This window comes from Aptenodytes patagonicus, chromosome 17 (assembly GCF_965638725.1).
Source record: "Aptenodytes patagonicus chromosome 17, bAptPat1.pri.cur, whole genome shotgun sequence".
Classification (NCBI taxonomy): Eukaryota; Metazoa; Chordata; class Aves; order Sphenisciformes; family Spheniscidae; genus Aptenodytes; species Aptenodytes patagonicus.
In genome coordinates, this window is record NC_134965.1 from 5,836,734 (window position 1) to 5,854,911 (window position 18,178).

Genomic DNA, 18,178 nt, shown 5'->3' on the forward strand with positions numbered 1-18,178 from the left:
CCCTGCCTTTCCTGGAACACTTCTTGTTCGAATAGGATTAAGCTATCTGGGGCAGGGATGCCTTTGTAAAGCACCCTGGAAGTTAAGAGCACTAGACAAATGTTAATCACTCAGCAGTTGCCATCTTTCCTGCAATTCCTTTAATTGCCTCAATTCTTGCTGACAGCTCTCACTGCCTGCTCCACCACAGGCATGCACTTTCTCTGTTCACACCAGCTCCAGTTCATAAGCCCAACCAAACCTCGAGCCCAGTTTACAGAAGAGCATTACTGGAGCAAAGACCTTAATCTACACAGATGCAAGCAGTGGGTTTGAGGTGTTTGAAAAGGCAAACTCACAAAATTCAAGAGGTATCTGCTTCAGTCCTCCTGGAAGAGACTAGGAAAAGGAATAGGAAGTTTTGGCCAGACTCATGGCCCACATCCATGAGGTCTGCCTGCTTACCCTACACACATGGTGTTTTGTTACTAGAGTCTTAGCACATTGTGTTGAGCCAAACAAACTGGGTTGAGCACCTGCTGATCTCCCCGCTGCCCAAGACAATCCTTACCTGGAGGTTGTTCAGAGGCTCCATTTTCATGACTGGTCCCAGAGTGTTGAGGGGCAGGGAGACATCAATGCTTTGGTTTGGCATCAGAGGTGTGTGAATGGCCAACGGGGTGCTTGGGATGACCCCGAAGCTGGGCAAGAGAAAAACAGAGGTGATGAGAGCAGCACTACATTGCCCAACACCTATTCCCCTTTTGCCAAGCACAAGCTGGCTCATTACTCCTGAGCCGCCCCTGCTGTTGCTCCAGAGGAGGAACACAGCTCTCATTGTGCACTACAGCAGACACTCAAAGTAGGACAAGTCACAGGAAACTCAATCAGGTCGGTCTCACTGACAACATGCACCATCCTGCCCAGGAGACCCGCGTCTGGGAACTCTTCCATTACCCACACGGCACTGGCCTATGTGCTGAGCAGCAGCCTGCCCAGCAAGGAGCGGCACCGGGACTCAGACTCAGGCCTGTGGGCTCTCTCTTAAAGAGCTGCAGAGCACTAGAAGTAGAGTATATCACACACTGCATGGCTGTTATATCATTGGGAGCTATGGAAGAAGGAACTGGAGCCAACACAGAACAAATGCGTAGCCAAGGAGGAGTACGTGGTTTGTAACAGAGCACTGCAGAACAAATGAATCAACGCAGCCAGCTGTCTGGTCCCAAATGACAGTGTCTGGCTCTGTTGCTTGGTTTGAGGCTCCTTCAGCTGGGGACGCATACCACCATAGCAAAGAGAATGTTTACCTGCCCCTCCAGTCCAAGAGGCATTTAATTCCACAGGCACCTCTAGTTAGTGTGGAGAAGAGGAAAAGCAGCTAACATTTAACATAACACTTCTGTACTATGTACCGGCTTCTTTCCAAAAACAGATGGAAGCTCAGATGCATAAGAGGGTTTTGGTGTCCACTTGTGACTGCGTTTCTCTTTAGTGCAATTCACATCAGCTCAGAGGTGATAGAGCATTTACAGGAACAAAGATGTATAGGTGAGTATTTTTATTTTATACACTAAAAAAACTGATACAGAGTCTCTGCACAGAGTCAGCTGCACGTGTCTTGGGTATGTCACTCTTTCAGAAACCAGCAGAAGCCCCATTCTCTGCTCTCCATAGTTTTCAGCTCTAGGGAGCTGAAATAAGAATATGCTCAGTGAGGGCCTAGCCATGTGATCGGCCTTCTGCAGCCATTTCACCTTGGGGAACATAAACCCTAGTGTTTTCCCTTAGACTCAGAGGGAGAAAGTTGCATTTTGCTACTAAGTGGCTGTGGTATTACAGCACACTAGAGCTCTAGCTTTCTTTTATTTTTTTTTTAATGCTTTATCCCAAGACTGCAGTGAATGTGATTAGCAGCAGCAGGAGAGGGGGAAAAAGCAATAGAAACTTCCCAATCACAAACCTTAATATTTAAACCTAAAGAGCCAGCCCACTGCAGCTCTTTCCAATGCACCAGCCACAGTGGAAAGCCGTGACAGGAGAACAGTATTTGTAGAAGAGTAAATAGTAGTAGATTGTATACGGAGCGTGTGCTGATATGCTGCAAAAGGAGAAACTGCTGTTTTACTGTACAGTATTTAAACTTCTTACATCCTGAAGTACCACCATGTAGGTGTGGCTAGAACACAGCTTGATGTATGGGGAAAAAATCACAAGAAAAACAGCTTTTTTTCAGGCCATTTTGCATGAAACATTTGCATGTAGCAACTTAGCAAAACTCTCCAGAAAATATAGCAGTCCAAGGAGAACATTTACTAAGACTTACTTAGCATAATGTCTTTTGTAAGTAAATATTATTCATCCCAAGAAATCTCAAATTTGCAAGACTAACAGTGATATTAAAGAGATGGTTTCAGTGGATCTTTAGTATAGAGAACCCTTTCCCAGGGAAGGAGTATTAAGAAATATGGGTAACATTTCAGTCACAAGATATTCTTTACAGTCTTGATAAGAACTAGCCTGGTCCTTGCTCAAGATAACATAGCAAACCACACAATAAGCTCTCTGACTAAGAAGGGTATTTGTGGGAAGACACCGTGGCTGCATTGCCATGTCATGTCTTTTGGCTGAGATGCATTTCTGAGAACAATCTGTATGCTCTAAACATTCAAGTGGCTGCTCCTTCTGACAAAATTGTTCTGCTGCCAATTACAGGGAAAACATGTGCCATAGGCTCTTACCTTGCAATTTCTTCATTGACAAATAGCTTTATTAATGAGACCTGTACTTCCAGACAGTCTGAGGGGCAGCACAGCAATTAAGTCAGGAGGTAGAGGCACTACAGATTGATACTCGTGCAGCTCAAATGCTTGCCTGTTTATGCTGTTGCCTTCCTCAAGGCACTTACTGGCTATAAAACCACTAACCTGCCTAACAACTCATGAGGCTGTTTTTTTTTAATCTCTCTGCAGAGATTAAGTGGGGCAGATGCTGTTCAGAGCTAGGAGAACGACAGGACCGTCTGCTGCCTGTTTCCTCACAGACTTATCAGACTGTATTTTAAGCCCTTTCACACAACTGTGGTATGATGGAGAGTTCAGGCTGTATCATCCAGCTGTTTCCATGACTGCATAATATACATACCTACATAAAATATACACCTACATAAAAGTTCTCCTTATATCTGGCAGTGTAGATACAGATTCCTTTCATAGGAGCACACAATCTTTTTAACGTAGCGGACAAAGTATATTGATTTCTTACCTGTTCTTATTGAACTGAATGGCAAAGTCGGTCATGTGCTGCAAAGCCTTATTGGTAAAGTTCATCTCCATGTAGATGTGTCCCTGCCTGTGACTGAACGTACCCGAGATCTCCAATCCTTTAGCCTTCACCGCAGGCAACCAAACCTTGAACACAAGAGATGTCATTCAGCATGAGAAGTCTGGCCTGAAGATAACAGACAAGCGCAGTTTTCCAAACAACAGAGAAGTCCTGAGTTCGGAAATCCAGCTACATTGGCACATTAAGCCCACAAATGCTAAAGAAACACTACAGGGAAGATAAGACATGGGGTGTTGAAAGGATCAAGCTCACCAATGAGAAATAAATTTGCTGCTCCTAATCCGTATTTGTTCACAGCACTCAAATAAGAATTCAAATATACTATAACATCAGTGTGCACAAGAAACAGTGAAAGCTTGTGTCCATCACACTAATGCGAGACTTACCAAGTCTGCTGATGGACAGGCTTCTCTGAGGATCTGTTGGGCTATTAGAGGCAGGACAATACCAAAGTTTGAACCAAATAAAAATCACAGGGCTGATACTTAGTTGTTCGGGTTCTGGATTCCCAAGTCATCTTTGTGGGAAAAACCCAGACTCAAATTTGAGGGGTGCAAAATGAAGTACTTAACTCAAAATTACTAGGTTCTTTCGTACTTGGTCTTATATATGGTGTAATACTTGCAAGCAGCTAAGGACCAAAAAAAAAAGCTTTGAGTATGCTCTGCAGTACCTTGAGGTCCTAGATTTCATAGGATGACTTTAGTTTATTCATCCATTGACCATTTAATAAGAGTGCTAATTTTTGTTTATTGCCTTTCAGGCATGAAAGGCTAACCCTGAGCTCCCTGTGACTGTTACCAGAACCATGTTCTGCATCTCACAAACCCTTCAGACTAAGCATGCTTCAGTCAGTGCATCTGTGATCTCTGTCACCAACAGATCATTTATCCACATTACACTGCGGCACGCTCATCCCAATCACGTCATTTTATCTTCACTGTCACGTTGGATTCCTCCAAATAAATAAATCTTCTATGAAAGTTGTAGCAAACTGTATCCTGCGCTCAGTTTCCTGGGGAAACGTGCTAAGAAGTAGGTCTCCAGGAAAGCTGCTCTGACAAAATTGAAATTCTCGTATCTTATATAAGCCATTATTTAGAGTAATATTGTTACAGGCAAAATGAGGGAACTGCTAAAAAACCAGAAGTCTGTAACTGGCAACTAACATGGTCTCCAACACACTGTTATTCTGCCTGGGAAAAACTCAGGGCATCCCTAATGGGACTGAGTTAAACTAAGGTGCCCTGACAGCACCAAAGACCAACAATAAAGGGGACAAGCGAGCAATCTCAGACTAAGGTAAGGCAACATACTGAGGATGTTCTTTTTCCTTACGTACAGACTTCGGAGCCACATATCCTCCAGGAGCCATGCCTATACCAGATGAGAGCTCAAAGAGATCGTTGAGTCCACTGCTCACCACTGCTGGGGTGGGTGAAGGGGCAAAGGTGGCTGGCACGGAAGAGGGAATGTAGGTCTGCCCCACCTGGAGGAGTTAGAAAGAACAGGCACTGATTAACATCACATATGAAGAACACTACTTATTAAATAAAGCATGAACTCGGGCAATATCCTAAATATTTTAAAGCCGTTTGCAGCTTCCCCACTGAATTATCAATAGTGCTAAATAATGCATTTGAATTCCAAAGCTCTTGGCAACTAATCCCTACACTCGGCTGTCACCTCAACCATGCAATAGCTTTCACATCATTTTTTATAGCTCCTGTTACCTATTCCCACTGTAGAGGAATCTTTCTTCTCCATCTCTCCTTCTCATAAAGACAATATGCTTTGTGGATCTACCCTACGTAAACCCAGGGAAAAGAAAAAATGCTTCAGATCTTCTCCCAACTACAGCATTCTTCAGGAATCTGCGAGATTTTGCATATCCAGAGATAGCAAGGGAGTCATGACCATATCGCGTACTCCCACCCAAAGCCAGAGCTCTGCATTCTTAGCACTACGGTCCAAAACGTTCATTACATGAAGCAGAACTAGTTGTCTCTGCCTGCCAGAGGACAACCTTTCTGCAAGAAGGGCAATCCTTCCCTCTCAGGACTTAAAATAAGGGCACCAAACCTGGAATATTAACCTTCAGGTGCCCAGCTCAAGGTGGGATAGTCACGCTCAAGTCAGGCTCCCAAGTTCTCTTTTTTTACTGCGAGCAGGAAGAATTATGTGCTTGAGAACAGGATTCACCACAGTCAGCAGCCCAGAAACAGGCAGAATGACTAAGGCAGGCAATAGGAAATACTGGTGACTGGTCCGGGTCTGAAGTCTCACTGCTGTTCTGTGTTCAGGAACCCACCTGAGATGTGGTGTTTCAATCAACCCTTCAGACAGGGAGGACTGGTCATTTTACAGAACTGCTTGGTGGGTTTATGCTGGCCCAGGAAGGCAGAGACCTGGCTTTGTAGGTGTGATCTCTACAGAGTAAGTATCTCCCACATCCTGGTGTGTACTGCCTGGGGGCTACAGGTATACTGTACCACCGGCTCTCCTCTGCCCTCATGCTGAAGTTAGAAAGGAATGCAAGATTCACAGGGAAAGAAGGAGAGAGAATGACTGCAGCCATAACAAGGGTCTCCGAAAAGCCCTCGCTCCAGAGCTGAGTATGCTTTCCTCACTGAATTACTGGCTACGCAGTCCTGGGGAGAGGGACTGGAGCTTTCTCCAGAAGATTGCTTTTGGGTGTGGGTTGGAGGCGCACTCCCTCCTGCTCACTGCATCTCCAAGTCATCTTGCATTCTTTTCCCGTGCTTTCCTGGAAGAAGCTGGCATGCATTTGAAGCCAAGGGTGCTTTGGAAGCAGCCTGAAAGTCTCCCATGTCCTGGCAAGCGCTCTAGGCACTAGGACACTCACAAAGCACAGGCACAGAGAAGGAGGCCAGTGGCAGGCAGAGTTCAGCACTGACCACGCGTAGTAGGAAAGCTCAGAGCACCTGATCCTGATCTCCAGGAAAAATCTTATGTGGCATTTGGGAGGAGGAAAGCACTGAGTTCAGACAAGCCCGTGGTGATACTGGGTTAGGGTTACAACAGAACAGGCTTGTGAGTAGAGAGGTAACCATCCTTGGCCTTTCAGCTGCCAAAGCAGTTGCACAAGGACTGGGGTACTGCCAATGTTAACGCTGGTGCTCAAATGAAAAGCTCTGAGCAAGAAGAGCTAAGCAGATAGAGTCAAGAGCTCTGGCCCTGGCTGCTCTTAGGAAAGCCCAGGTGACAGCTGGACTCAAAGCAACATAGGTTGGGACCTGTGTGTTTTGGTTGCAGTTTTCAACCATCCATTTTCAAACATCTTCAGGGATTTAAGCATCTTCCAGCACGTAATGGGTGAGGTTGTATTTAAAAATGCTGAGCTTTGAGCAGCTTTTTAAATTGAGGGGGGAAAAAAAAAAAAAAATGGAATGGCACTTACTGCCGGGCTTCCTCCAATGCCCCCGCCAAGGTCACTGCCAAGCTGAAAGAGAGAAGGAGAGAGAGGAGAGAAAGACCGAGTTCATTTAAGCCAAGTGTCAGATGGCCGGAGTGGAGCTCAGTTGACCGCACTGCTGCGAGCACGTCTCACTTGCTGCGTACAGGACAGACAGAAACGCAATGACGGGAAAGCACAGGGAACAGAGGGGCTTTTTTTGCTGTTGTGTGAGCAGAGCTATTTGGAGAACTACCCCACACGCCTACTGCGGACAGGAGCATTTTGCAGGTTAATAAGAACAAACACTCATCCCCTCTTGCACCTGTCATCTGTACCACAAACTCTGTGCAATTCTTCATGTTTCATGCATCAGTGCTTTCCCTTCAACCCACCATGCTGGCTGCCAGCAGTCCTGAGCAGCTCCACAAAACCCAGTGGGGTAACTGTGAAATGGAATAAAAATAAAACTGACAGGAAGCTCACTTCCTGAAAGCTTTCATTTTCTAGGGAACAGCTACGAACTACAGGAAAACACAATGCATCTTGGCTACGTTCCTCTGACATGCGGCTCTTTTCAATAACCAGGAAGAAAGAGAACGGGAGGTATGCCGGCTATTACAGCAGCTCAGATAGGTGGGCTTTGTCTTCCCTTTGAAGATGCTCCCCTCCCTTAGAGGGGACAGAACCAGCTTCATGATCTAATGGGCCACTCAAACAGTAAAGAGACCTTACAGCGCACTAGGATATTTCAGTAACGATCTCTGCCAAGCTACACAGCTACAGTTTGAAGTGACTGAAATAGCCATGGTATACCACCCGCGCAACCTTCCACAAACACTAAATCCTCCCTGGAGCCGTTCTGCCAAACCATCCTGCAGCCCACCTAGAAGCTGTCCTACCGTGAACTCCCTTTAGAAAGCATCCAGACCACTTTCTCTGTGGTAAAGCCCCTTTTTTTTTTTTTTTTTTTTTTTTTTTTTTAAAACATCCACACCATTCTACATGCTTGAGAGAATTCAGTGATCAGGACAGACTCCAAAGCTGGCTACAAGTGCTGTTTGTGAGTACAACACCACTCCTGTGAATATTTATAAAGCACTTGACAGATGACTGGTAGCCAGGAGGAAACAAGCACAGATCTGCAGCACTTATTAACTACAGAGACATCTCTACGGCTTATAGAATCATAGAATAGTTTGGGTTGGAAGGAACCTCTAAAGGTCATCTAGTCCAACCCCCCTGCAATCAGCAGGGGCATCTTCAACTAGATCAGGTTGCTCAGAGCCCCGTCCAACCTGATCTTCAATGTTTCCAGGGACGGGGCATCCACCACCTCTCTGGGCAACCTGGGCCAGTGCCTCACCACCCTCAGCGTAAAAAATTTCTTCCTTAGATCTAGTCTGTATCTACCCCCCTTTAGTTTAAAGCCATTCCCCCTTGTCCTGTCACAACAGGCCCTGCTAAAAAGTTTGCCGCCATCTTTTTTAGAAGCCCCCTTGAAGTACTGATAGGCTGCAATAAGGTCTCCCCAAAGCCGCCTCCTCTCCAGGCTGAACAACCCCAACTCTCTCAGCCTTTCTCCATAGCAGAGGTGTTCCAGCCCCCTGATCATTTTCGTGGCCCTCTTCTGGACCCGCTCCAACAGGTCCGGGTCTGTCTTATGCTGTGTCCTAGGCTTTTGTTCAGAAGACCATGGTAGTTTTTGGCCTAGTGCAGGGTTTTTGTGTGTCACATTTAGACAAGGATCATGCCCCGACAACATACATGGAGGATGAAGCAAGTACAGGGGTGAGGTAGGAGCCAGCCCCACGGGGAAAAGGCTGGACTGGCAGACCAGAACAGCAGAGCTCGCCTCGTCGATGGCTTTGCTCTTCCCTTTGGTCAGGGTTTGGGCGGTTTGTTTGCTTTTAAAGAGCATTTGACAAACCGGGTCAACAAAGGCTCTAGTTACGTTATTCAAATATATGCTGATGTGGTAAGATATTGAAAAAACCCACCATATAGCTAAAGCAGAAGTTTCCAGGAGTGCATGTGCTTAAAGCCAAAAAGGCTCCAAGCCTTTCTGCACAACAGACCTGGAAATTCAACGTTGTTCTGGGCCCTGCTAGCCTGCTCCCTGGGAGATCTCATGGCAAGTGTATCTTACACTGGTTGAGAGATACCATAAAGCTTCATACTTCTCTCAGAGCACAGATAAAAAGGATAAAACGCCTTGAGAACAGCAGCGAAGTTGCAAGACAGTGACTTACTAGATGATAACTAGCCTCCAAAAAAACCTGTAAAATTTGACAAATCCCTGTGCTGTTCTGGATCCCCCTTCTATCCCCTGGCATCTCTCCTTCCCCTAGTCCCCCACAGGAGCCACCTGATGCACTAGTAGCTACCATAAGTAGGTGTTAGAGGAGTACAAATCACATACAATTTGCCTTTTGTTAAGAAGCCTTAAGAGCTTTTTTCCCTTGTGTGAGACTCATTTTATCCCTACTTGAAGTCATGGCCGAAATTTACAGGAGGTCCCTCATCTTCTGCAACAGCCACCTCTTCATACAGCAACCCATCCTCTTGCTGCCCATGGCAGTGCAGTGCGCAAGTCCAGTTTTTCTTAGCTTACTTAAGAGATAACAGGTAAGAGTGAGCAATTTCAAAGACAAAAGAAGGATCAGTCACAGACCAAAGGAAGCCAGCCAGAGGATGCAAATCCAATTAATACTGAGCTTATGAAATAGGGCTTATTACACTGTCAGGTCTCCCCCACTGAAACAGCCTGGCAGAGCAGAGGTTTGTTCTACAGACTGCTCTTTAAGCCAAGCCATATTTTAGATTAATATATCAGATCATTTACATCTTGTTACTGGCTCACTGAGGAGTAATAAATGCAACTATTACACCTCATCCCTATTCAGTCTTGCATGCAGATGAACTTCACAGTTTATACTGACAGGCAGTGAAGTCCAGAGGAAAAGAAAAAAGGTAAAGAATCCAGTTCATTTCCAGATATTATTGTATGCACGCAGGATTTCTGGTACTGTTGTCTGAAGCAGGAGAAAGACTGGTTTATCAAGCAGCAAGCATTTTACAAAGGGTATTATGGAAATGATTGAGTAATTCCACATAATCAAGCCAGATGTTAACTATTCTACCATTTCCTACTACACTCATCATAAGAAGCTGCAGGCTAGGAATCCAACCCCGAAGAAACCTGTACACTGGTATCTCCATGCACTCACTGTGAAGGAGGGAAGGAGTTACATATCGGGGTTCCTCAAGCTGTCTGCTAGTCTTCCATTTTCCCTAGCTGTCAGGCCTTGGGGGAAAAGTAGAATTTGGATTTATTGCTTGAGTCGAGACTCCAGCTCTCACCCCCTACAAAGCGGAGAAAAAACCTCACTGGCTCAGAGAATTTACCATGAGCCTCCTTACATTTCTAGATTGCACCCAACGTCTCTGCTTTGTGGTAGAAAAGATCTCTTTCCAATGCCAGGAGACTCTGACGTGCTCCCTCCTGAAGTCCCACTCTACTCATAGGAGGGGTCTGCACACAGCAACCTGCCACTCTCTCAGCTCCTAGGCTTGGGAACAAGCGCTGCAGATGTGTACTACAAAGCTGCAGAGCAAGCTCCAGGGAGCTGGCAGCTTCACCACGTCCCTACAGGCAGAGCTGGCTCTGCCTATATTGTGAAAAGAGAAGTGGCAACATACATACTTCAACAGAAATTAAAGGGGAGAAAAGTTAATAACGAACTAATCAGTTCCACATCAGATCCGGGGTGCAGTACCCATTGTAGCAGCACAGAAGTCCCTTTCTCCATTTTCTTGCCTGTCACCCTCCCGTATCACCAACGCTTTCCCTATTCAGAAACTACAGGTCCGGTTTACCCAATCTTCCTGCAAGATGCCCAAGATCTAACTTTATTCCAAACTCAAAATGATAGAAGAGACGGTAACAGTGACGTGTGTGAGAAAGAGGGAAGGAGGAAGACAGAGGGAACAGGAACCAATTACCCACGGAGTGTCCTCTCCCATCTGGAGTGACAGGCAGAGTGCAGAAGGAAAGCAGCAGATATTAGTCAGGCGTGAAGTGCTGCTGAACCAATTCCCCAGGGCTGGCAGCTCTAGTTAACCATTTCCATTCATCTCATGGGCAGGAAGACACTCCTGTCGGAAGGACAATGTGAACCGGCCTTACATGGGAACAGGCAACAGCCCCGCGGAGGAGAGGATCACGTTAATACAGCTGCCAGCCCTACCCAGGCTGAAACGCTTGCTATGAAGGTGGGGTGGATGAGGGCTGCCACTTGGTCTCAGGATGGCCAAGGGGAACTTTTGGCTGGGAACTTGTGGCACTGCAAAGCCCCGATCCTGAGCCCAAAGTTGGCAGGCTTGCCTCTTACTGAAGAGCACAAAGCTCTTCAGCTTATGGCCTCAAGTTGCGCCAGGGGAGGTTTAGATTGGACGTGAGGAAAAATTTCTTTACTGAAAGAGTGGTGAAACATTGGAACAGGCTGCCCAGGGAAGTGGTGGAGTCCCCATCCCTGGAGGTATTTAAAAGACGAGTAGATGAGGCACTTAGGGACATGGTTTAGTGGGCATGGGGGTGTTGGGTCGACGGTTGGACTCAATGATCTTCGAGGTCTTTTCCAACCTCAATGATTCTATGATTCTATGATTCTAAAGCCTCTGTCCAGGATGAAGAGCTGCCAGCTTCAGGAGATGAGCAGGGGATGAACAGGGAGCCTTGGCCACCAAACGCACAAAGTTCTTCAAACAGGAATTCTCTTTATTCCCTCCAAACTCATCCTGCCACAACAGCACTCAAGCTGCCACATGAGTTTAAAGAAGAGGCTGGGCTCGATCTTACATCAACAAAAATAGTACTAGCACCTCTTCCCAAACTGCATTGGCGTCTTTACTTTGTATTAGTTGTCTCGAACGGTGTTGCGGCTGCTCTGCAATTGAGGAGCATCTGCCCTGTAATTTCAGCTCCATATAAGCAGTTATGCTGACTTATGAAGTGCAGCAGTGCTGGAGTTACTGCATTAAGAGGGTTTATTTGCATCGTAACAGCAGCTTGTAATGAAGTGACTCTGCTGAAGTGTTCATGTGATCCGGAGGGGTTACAATCACTTCTGCAACATGACGTGAGGCATTTGGAGCTCCACAAAAAAAATAACAGGGAGGGTGGAGCCAGGGACAGAAGCTGCAACAACCACTGCTCAGCAACCGCTTTGCCTTGCGTCCATAGCATAGCCGGGGCTTTCACAGCAGCTGTGCATTTCATGAAGCCATAATTCATGGGTTAACGGGACAATTGCTGACTCCTCTCTCCCTCGCACCCCAAACCAAGAGTTCCGCATCACAGTTCAAGGAGCTAGATGAGAGCACGCACTCGGTAACAGAGCAGCAAGGAACACAAGGCATTTACCTAACAAGAATCAGGCGATGGGGCTGACTGAAATGCTGAGAGCACAGTTGCTAGCAGGCCACTTGATCTGGGCTAATCCTGTTAGAGACATCTTAACTGCAGGACAGATCATGCATGGTCTGCATCTTCTGACCTCCTGACGGGCTGTAGATATCTCATTGCAGACTCCGCTGTGGCTCACACAGAGGCATTTTCAGTACCTCGTTTGCTGCTTATTTTATGTGTCTGTTTTCATGCTGCCAAGCCAGGCTTGCAGAGCAGAAGGGCTACTGTCCAAACCAAGGACAGCTGTGTCAAAGGTGGTAGAGGACAGGTCATGCTGCCAATACCACGGCCACCAGTTTCAGCAGCACTTACTGCTAATGCTTTTCCTTGCTGAATGATTTCCATCAGCAACCGAAACTAAGTACTAGCCATTTTCGTTTTCTAAAGCATAAAAAAGCAACTCTACAAAGCTCTAGCAGTCCTATTACTGTAACAGCAACAAGACCCTTAAATCAGACATGAATGAGCAACCCACCAGAAGAGCTCCTTTTCTGTATCAGCACTGCTCCAGCAATGGACACATGCCCTTTGTCAGAAATCCTAACAGATGTCCTTTGTAGCTCATCAAACCAGAGCAGCCTAGATGAAAGGAGACGCTCAGCTCCTTGTTGGAGGCTGGAGGAGCACCCTGGGGAAGCATCACATCCACTGCATAAATGGATGTTGGGGCTGACCTAGCATAGCCGTTCTCACACTGTAGTTCCAGGAAAAGGTAAAATAAGTAGCCTTTTGGATCAGGCAGGCATTCAGCGCTGCTGGAGCAGGCGTTTTGTCCCAGGCTGCCAAGCCTACAGGCACCCAGAGCCCAGGACACCCCACAGGAGAGGGTGAGCCAGTGCTCAGGTCCCAGCCCTCCATCACACTTCAGAGCAGGCACAGTGGTGGGACACGGCCCTGAACCATGCAGAAGAGACCCCTGGCGTCAGACCCCCCCCCCCCCCATAGCCAACCTGATTACATAGAGGGGCACAGCTCCACCTGGAACAGCCCAAACCAGTCCAGGTATTACAGAAAACTGTGGACATCCAGTGTTTATCAAACAGCTTTACAATTCAGGACATAAATCAGTCTGATCAGCTGCCAGCCCTGAATCAATAATACTCTTGTAGATGAGTGGCTAGAGTATTAAATAAAATCCTTACATAACAGACAATCCAAGCCTGTCCATTCCTACAGATTTACTGCTCTGCCCCCGGGTTTAAAGCCAGCCTCCTTGGCTCCCAGCCACAGTGCCCTGCTCCCGTTAAACGCACGGGCTCACAGGGAGCTGCACGATGTGCCAGGCAACACGGAGCTCTCATGCCCAATGGATTTTTAGAGCAAATGAACACACAAAAAGGTTTAAAGGCAAAACGGCCCTGGCTCATTACAGCATGAATAGACATCCTACAAAGCACTGCATCAACAGTAAACCAGGAGTTGGAGGGCTGCCTATAATCTGCATGAAGTTCAGCCACTTAAGAGCCGGCTTTAAGGTAATAAAGCATCAAACTCCAGCTCTCAGCATGCGCAACTCTGCATCCGGCAACCTGCTGGCCCAGCAAGTTTTGTTTCTCCCGTATTAGTGACTGACATCACTACTTTACACTGTGGAGCTGGAGATCTCAAACAGCTTTGTAACAGTGGGCTTGGTCACCATTTTACAGAAAAGAAAGCAAAGCAGAGAAGAACAAGATCTGCCCAGGGTGGCAAACAGGGGCACAACCCGGAGCAGACTCAGTGCTGGCTCTGTTCACTAGAGAACAACTCTCCGTAAGTCATATAGCGAGTCTGCTCTGGTTATAAGCAAAGCATATCTTGTTCTTGTACTAAAGGCCCTTTTTCTCCTTTTTTTTTTTTTTAAATTGTTAACACATGCTCAGCATCTGTGCATGCACAATATGCATGTTACATTTAATACCAGTTACAGGACTCACTATGGAGATAAAATAAGAGTTACTCACTAAAGAAATTAACCTATCAAGCAGCTGGAGTCTCACTGGTCATGGGGATAAATATCTAGCAATGCTGAGGAAAATTCAAATGAACAATATTAATTTGGTGTTTATCCAGTTTTAAACCATGCAGTCTCTATTTAAGTGCCTGGAAGAAAAAAAAAAACAACAGTTTAAGAAATGGAAATGTGGAATAATATTTGCCATGGAAGTTAATGCTGCTATTGATCTTTCTGGATTAGTCCTGTTGAGACTTCTATTGCAAGAGCATCCCTCTGAAGACAGACACCCCTCCAAAGAAAAGGAGGCGTTATCAAATATACAAGAGCTGCAACAAGTATCTGAGGGGATCAACACATGACACTGAGTGAATGTGACACACTGGCTGAGATCCTGCCAGCAGCCTCTTCCAGACCTTCAGCCGCCTTTGAGACACTCACAGTACTGACGCAATCTCACCATCACAGCAACAGACCATGATTTTATGCATAAACTCAAGCACATCCCAAACCATTTTCTTCCACTGTAACAGAGAGGCTTATTTAGGCTTTTTTACACATCAAACTGTTGCTTGGAAAATGGAAGTGGGGTCTGGAGATGCTCTACTCTGGCAGCAGAGCAACTTAGGTCCCCGCTCAGGCTGAGAGATAATGCCAGAGGCACAATGCAGAGAACACACTGCATTCGCGTATCTCATGCTCCTGTCTCCTCTCAGGTCACCTGAGATCCAAAAGGGATTTGCTAGTGATGAGCAGAAAACAGAGATCAACAGTAGAGGCAGTACAAACTCCATCACTAGGAGCCTTAAAAAAATTACACTAGACAAATTCCTGTTGGGAAAATGCATATTCAATCCTTCCTTAGATCAGACCCCAACCACGCTTGGTTCCAGTACTCTTACTTAAACTCTTAAGACAACAGGAGGGATGGGAAAAGAAAGACCAAAGCAGCACACACAGAGGAAGACAGCTGCCTCCACATTCACAACCAAACAGGGTTACTTTCTGGTAGCGCAAGGGCCCAAAGTGAAGTAAATTCTGTCTGGTTTGAGGAGGAGAGAGAGACTGCTCACACCACTCCTGCTTCATGCAAGAGTATGGGAGCCTTGGTCTTCCCAACAAAACAGGGGAAGAAATGCATAAAAAAAAAAAAGACTTTAGGAGTAATGGAGAGGGAAACTTCAAAGCAGAATGTATCAGGCAGCAATACAGCATAAAGAAAGTGTGTGTATAAGGTATCTGGAGGAGAAAGAGGAAAGGATTGCTACACCGACAGCCAGAACGCCTACTGATACACTGATAGGCAAAACGCTGATAAGGACAGAGGAAGAAGGTTTTATTTCAGTCTCCAACCCCACTAATTGACTGCACAAGCAGCCCAAGTGACACCATCCCTGGCTCCCAGCCGTTTTTGATCCCTGGTGAAGGGTGAAGAGCTCAGCCCTTCTTCAAGGGGGCACCTTGGGACACATCTCACCCCCTCACCACATACAGAAATCAGGCATGTGCGTACCTGCAGTTTGAGACTGTTTTTGGCACTGCACAAATGTGGCTTAATATTAGCCCAAGATCCAAACACCAATCCCCTTGGCTAGCCATGCAGTCAAGAGACACTGCCTAGCAATTTCGCTAATACTAGGTTAGGGTTAACTCAGCTTGATACTTGTTAAACACATGCCCACAACAATAAACAAAGACACAAATCACATTCACTCACACACTAATTAGGCTTATCAGGGAAGGGAAAGCCAGAGAAATACAGAGATTTACCAGGAAAAGATTCACTTATACATGCGAGGGATCCGGAGAAGACAGCACATTTGATGCAACAGCACTTCAATAGAAAGCATTCTGAGGGGGGGGGAAATGCACCACCATTCAGATATTTTTGCTTAGTGCTCACCCCTTCTAGTAATTCAGCTGAGACAGTGCTGGCCCACGCAGCCTGAGGCACAGCTACTCCCTGTTCAGACATGATCACTTTGTTTGATCACACTCCACAGCCCCATGGATTTACTTAAGGCTTGAGAAAAATATTAAGTAAAAGCCTAGTACCATATCCACTTAACAGCTCTACTGCCAAAGCAGGTCACTAAATTAAGCACATTAATGCCAACTGTGAGACAACTCTTTTCCCAAAACCAAGTTTTAGTCCTCCTGCTGTGTCCATTTATTTGTCTCTGACACTAATGAAAAACAAAAGGTTACTATAAGTGGCCTGGAAGACAGTATAGACAGAGGAATTTAACTCCTAACCATTTTGAGCCGCCACAGATAGCACCATTTTCTGCAATGCCTTAACACAATTAAAAATCCCAGTTTCTTAGTGGCATGTCTTACAATGCAGGGCAAAGGCTGCAAAGGTCACTGCTCTGGGCTCACTGTCTGCTTTCCCAGTCACTCCAGTTTAAACCATTTCCCTAATCCCCTATCTCCCCAGCGTAAAAGCACTCTCCTTGCTAAATAAGCAAACTGCTGTTTAGATGGCACAGAGGCTAAAGTACATCTGACCTCCATGAACGCCAATGCCATTAAGGGTTAGATTGTTTCCAGTTCATTAGCTCATGAGGCGCTGGAGCTGGAAACATGTTTAATGTCTGCTTTAATAAGATTATGGCAGCTTAAAAAAAAAAAATATATATATTTGACAAGTAAGGATTTGTTGCATTGGGGTTCATCCAGCTGCCTCCTACCTCTGTTACTCAGATCTTGACTCAGAACTGAAAGCACACCTAAACCAGGCACGCAGATAACCCAACCCAGCTCACTACAAGCCAAACCTCAAACCAAAGCAAGACAAATCCACCGTAGGTCTGAAAAACACCCAACTACGTTCACAGGGGTAGTCTTACTCAGGTTACATGGTGCAAATATACCCAGACTGCTTCCTACCCCTGTGGGCAAGTCACCAGGGTGTTAGGGATCTGCGTGCTGTGCTCCACTCCCTGGGGAACTACTCCCAGGCTGATGATTACATTCACTTCTCAATGCCTGGCTGCCACCAGCGTAAGACCACAGCACCGAGCTCCCCTCCACTGCCGCGGTCTCCTTGCTAAGTGATTCTCTCATTGCAGCTCATGCCCAGCTCACACTCCGGAGCAGAAGCAATGTGCGATTGCTCGCACCCTAGAGCCTGACCCTGTTAGTACTAGAATACCTCCTCGTGAGCAGCTGCGGCATGGGGAGGGCTACGCAGAGTGCTTCCCTCTTGACCTAACTGCAATTAAAATGTCACCGATATTAAACCATGACATACTCTGGAGAATACACAAATGGGATGACACCGGGCTACGGCCTGCAGCCCTGAGAGTTTTGCACTGAAATTCAGTAGGGTTGGGAACCGGGTGGAACAAACACCTTCTTGAAAGGGAGCCTGAATCAATTACAAAGCAGTGGGACACTTTACATCCTTAAAACAACTTTTTGGTTTTCTTCTACAGACAGAAAAAGCATGGAACAAATACATCCACTGACCACGGGGATTCTACAGCATGCAGCAACATTCGTTTTATAGCAGCAAAAACCTGCTGAAAGTTGGTACAATAGCACTGGTTAAATCCTCTTGGAGTTTTAGGACTCAGCACTGGGAGCTCAGTGATCCAAGCATTACAAGCACAAATGATCAAGGCTTTGCAGAGATAAGCACAGCTCCAATTACTTCGCATCAGCTGAAGCTAAAGAGGTTGCTGCTTACCAAGCTGTCCAGTCCTCCTCCCAGGAGGTCCACAGCACCCATCTGCATGGAGGACACTTGGGGAACATTCACTGGGGGTCCCAGGTCCAGGTTGAGAAGGTCACCCAGAAGGTCGCCCTGCGATGGAATGACCTGCGGCTGCTCCAGGTTTGTAGTGGCCGTTGTGCCCATGGGGCTATCGCCTGCATCAGTGCTATGGGTGGGAGGAACAAGAAGCAGAAGAGAGAAACATTAGTCACCTTCGGCCTCCAGCTTCAGATTCCCAGCATGGGGAAACACAGCAAGAGGTGGCTGACAAGCAGAAGCCAGTTAAAAGCTTATCCTAGCAGCTGATCTGACCAC

At 46.4% G+C, this 18,178-nt stretch overlaps 1 protein-coding gene across 2 annotated transcripts in view; it reads right to left on the reverse strand.

The window, feature by feature from the left end:
- AP2B1 (adaptor related protein complex 2 subunit beta 1) overlaps window positions 1-18,178 on the reverse strand; it is an 85,530-nt gene that overhangs the window by 20,939 nt on the left and 46,413 nt on the right. The window contains exons 14-18 of one of the 2 annotated variants that reach the window (XM_076354643.1): window positions 17,837-18,029; window positions 6,746-6,787; window positions 4,667-4,813; window positions 3,244-3,389; window positions 551-680 (exon numbers count right to left, since the gene is read on the reverse strand). In XM_076354643.1, the coding sequence (XP_076210758.1) occupies window positions 551-680; window positions 3,244-3,389; window positions 4,667-4,813; window positions 6,746-6,787; window positions 17,837-18,029 (658 nt within the window). The remainder of the gene's footprint in view (window positions 1-550; window positions 681-3,243; window positions 3,390-4,666; window positions 4,814-6,745; window positions 6,788-17,836; window positions 18,030-18,178) is intronic. The other variant, XM_076354644.1, reaches the window with a different exon arrangement.